The 3,375-nt window shown below is 44.9% G+C and overlaps 1 protein-coding gene across 1 annotated transcript; it reads left to right on the plus strand.

Annotated features, from left to right (window-relative positions):
* Positions 1-208: 208 nt before the first annotated feature.
* LOC117075648 (endogenous retrovirus group K member 113 Gag polyprotein) lies at positions 209-2,838 on the plus strand. Its single transcript, XM_033198188.1, has 2 exons — positions 209-1,948; positions 2,264-2,838. Exons 1-2 carry the CDS (start codon positions 418-420, stop codon positions 2,818-2,820), a joined length of 2,088 nt encoding a protein of 695 aa, XP_033054079.1. The 5' UTR covers positions 209-417; the 3' UTR covers positions 2,821-2,838.
* Positions 2,839-3,375: the final 537 nt, after the last annotated feature.

Consider the following 3,375-nt stretch of genomic DNA (forward strand, 5'->3'; position numbering starts at 1 on the left):
ACTTTTTGTTCATATGTCTTACTGCTGATTTCCTCCCTACAATGATCCTATTGTCCAGCCACTCCCTTATCTTTTTGATGGTAAAGATAATTATCAATAAATACTAAGGGAACTCAGAGGCCAGTGCCGGTGTGGGTCCTCTGTAAGCACAGCACCGGTCCCCTGGGTCCCGCTTTTCTTTACTTTGTCTCTGTGTCTTATTCCTATTCTCAAGTCTCTCGTTCCACCTAACGAGAAGCACCCACAGGTGTGGAGGGGCAGGCCACCCCTTCATCTGGCGTCCAACGTGGGAGCTTTTCTCTAAGGTGAAGGTACGCTGGAACGTGGTCATTGAGGACAAGTTGACGAGAGACTCCCGAGTACGTCTACAGTCAGCCTTGTAGTAAGCTTGTGCGCTCGGAAGAACCTAGGGTAACAATGGGGCAAACTAAAAGTAAATATACCTCTTATCGCAGCTTTATAAAAATTATCTTAAAAAGAGGGGGAGTTAAAGTGTCTACCAAAAATCTAATTACGCTCTTTCAAACAATAGAACAGTTTTGTCCATGGTTTCCAGAACAGGGAACTTTAGATCTAAAAGATTGGGAAAAAATTGGCAAAGAATTAAAACAAGCAAGTAGGGAAGGTAAAATCATCCCACTTACAGTATGGAATGATTGGGTCATTATTAAAGTAGCTTTAGAACCGTTGCAAACAGAAGAAGATAGCGTTCCAGTTTCCGATGTCCCTAAAAGCTGTGCAGTAGATTGTGAAAAAGAGGCAGGGATAGAATCCCGGAAAAGAAAAGAAAGTTCACACTGTAAATGTGTAGCAGAGCCGGTAATGGCTCGGTCAACGCAAAATGTTGACGATAATCAATTACAGGAGGTAATATATCCTGAAACGTTAAAATTAGAGGAAAAAGATCCAGAATTAGCAGAGCCATCAGAGTCTAAACCACGATGGCCAACTCCTCTTACAACAGCTCAGATGCCTGCAACCTTAGAACCTCAAATGCAGGTTAAACAAGTACAAACTCCAAAAAAAGATCAAATAGAAAAAGATAGAGTCTCTGTCATGGCAATGCCAAACCAAATACAGTGTCCACAATATCAGCAGGTAGAAAATAAGACCCAGCTACCAGTAGCCTATCAATACTGGCCGCCAGCTGAACTGCAGTATCTGCAGCCCCCAGAAAATCCGTATGGACAGCCAGGAACATTTCCAGTGCCACAGGGCAGGGCACCATATCCTCAGCTGCCCACCATGAGACTTAATCCTACAGCACCGCCTAGTACACAGGGTAGTGCAATACATAAAATTATTGATGAGGCAAGAAAACAGGGAGATACTGAGGCGTGGCAATTCCCAGTAATATTAGAAGCAAGACCACCTGGAGAAGGGGCCCAAGAGGGAGAGCCTCCCCTAGCTGAAGCCAGATATCAGTCCTTTTGTATAAAAATGCTAAAAGAGATGAAAGAGGGAGTAAAACAGTATGGACCCAACTCTCCTTACATGAGAACATTATTAGATTCCATTGCTCATGGACATAGACTCATTCCTTATGATTGGGAGATTCTGGCAAAATCCTCACTTTCACCCTCTCAATTTTTACAATTTAAGACTTGGTGGATTGATGGGGCACAAGTGCAGGTCCGAAGAAATAGGACTGCTAATCCTCCAATTAACATAGATGCAGATCAATTATTAGGAATAGGTCAAAATTGGAGCACTGTTGACCAACAAGCAATAATGCCAAATGAGGCCATTGAGCAAATCAGGGCTATCTGCCTTAGGGCCTGGGAGAAAATCCAAGACCCAGGAACCGCCTGCCCCTCCTTTAATACAATAAGACAAGGCTCTAAAGAGTCCTACCCTGATTTTGTAGCAAGACTTCAAGATGCTGCTCAAAAGTCAATTACCGATGAGAATGCCCATAAAGTCATAGTGGAGTTGATGGCATATGAAAATGCCAATCCTGGCCGGGCGCGGTGGCTCAAGCCTGTAATCCTAGCACTTTGGGAGGCCGAGACGGGCGGATCACGAGCTCAGGAGATCGAGACCATCCTGACTAACACGGTGAAACCCCGTCTCTACTAAAAACTACAAAAAACTAGCCGGGCGAGGTGGCGGCGCCTGTAGTCCCAGCTACTCGGGAGGCTGAGGCAGGAGAATGGCGTGAACCCGGGAGGCGGAGCTTGCAGTGAGCTGAGATCCGGCCACACCACTCCAGCCTGGGTGACAGCGCGAGACTCCGTCTCAAAAAAAAAAAAAAAGAAAGAAAATGCCAATCCTGATTGTCAATCAGCCATTAAGCCATTAAAAGGAAGGGTTCCCACAGGATTAGATGTAATCTCGGAGTACGTTAAAGCCTGCGATGGAATTGGAGGAGCTACGCATAAAGCTATGCTTATGGCTCAAGCAATCACAGGAGTTGCTTTAGGAGGACAAGTTAGAACATTTGGGGGAAAATGTTATAATTGTGGTCAAATTGGTCATCTAAAAAAGAATTGCCTAGTCTCAAGTAAACCAAATGTAACTACTCAAGCTACTACAACAACAGATAAAGGGCCACCTGGCCAATGTCCAAGATGTAAAAAGGGAAAACATTGGAGTATTCAATGTAGTTCTAAATTTGATAAAAATGGGCAACCACTGTCGGGAAACGAGAGGAGGGGCCAGCCTCAGGCCCCCCAACAAACTGGGGCATTCCAAATTCAACCCTTTGTTCCTCATGGTTTTCAGGAACAACAACCCCCACTGTCGCAAGTGTCTCAGGGAATAAGCCAGTTATCACAATACAGCAATTATCCCCCGCCACAAGTGACAGTGCAGCAGTAGATCTATGTGCTTTACAAGCAGTCTCTTAGCTTCCAGGGGAGCCTCCACAAAAAATACCCACGGGGTATATGGCCCATTGCCTGAGGGGACTGTAGGACTAATCTTAGGAAGATCAAGTTTAAATCTAAAAGGAGTTCACACTGGTGTGGTTGATTCAGACTATGAAGGCGAAATTCAATTGGTTATTAGTTCCTCAATTCCTTGGAGTGCCAGTCCAGGAGACAGGATCACTCAATTATTACTCCTACCTTATATTAAAGTTGGAAACAGTGAGATAAAAAGAACAGGAGGGTTCGGAAGCACTGATCTGACAGGAAAGGCTGCATATTTGGCAAGTCTAGTCTCTGAAAGCAGACCTGTGTGTGTTATGCCCAGACCGTTTGTTCCCCGAAAAAAAGACCACCAGAGTCCAGAGTCAAAGCCAAGCGGCAAGGATCGTTAATGCAAGTTCGAACTTGGTCCCTCCGTTCCACAACATACAGGAGGGCCCAGAACAATGCGTGCGCTTGCCTTTTATAGCCTAATGTAAACAGGACTTGTAAAGTTGCAGAGGAA

Source organism: Trachypithecus francoisi, unplaced genomic scaffold (assembly GCF_009764315.1).
Source record: "Trachypithecus francoisi isolate TF-2019V2 unplaced genomic scaffold, Tfra_2.0 Lachesis_group5, whole genome shotgun sequence".
Taxonomy (NCBI): Eukaryota; Metazoa; Chordata; class Mammalia; order Primates; family Cercopithecidae; genus Trachypithecus; species Trachypithecus francoisi.

Bases quoted from the DNA above. Each gene is read 5' to 3' on its own strand.
- LOC117075648 (XM_033198188.1), top strand. From the start codon at position 418: ATGGGGCAAACTAAAAGTAAATATACCTCTTATCGCAGCTTTATAAAA. The intron at 1,949-2,263 runs ATGCCAATCCTG...AAAAGAAAGAAA, and splicing joins GGAGTTGATGGCATATGAAA to ATGCCAATCCTGATTGTCAA.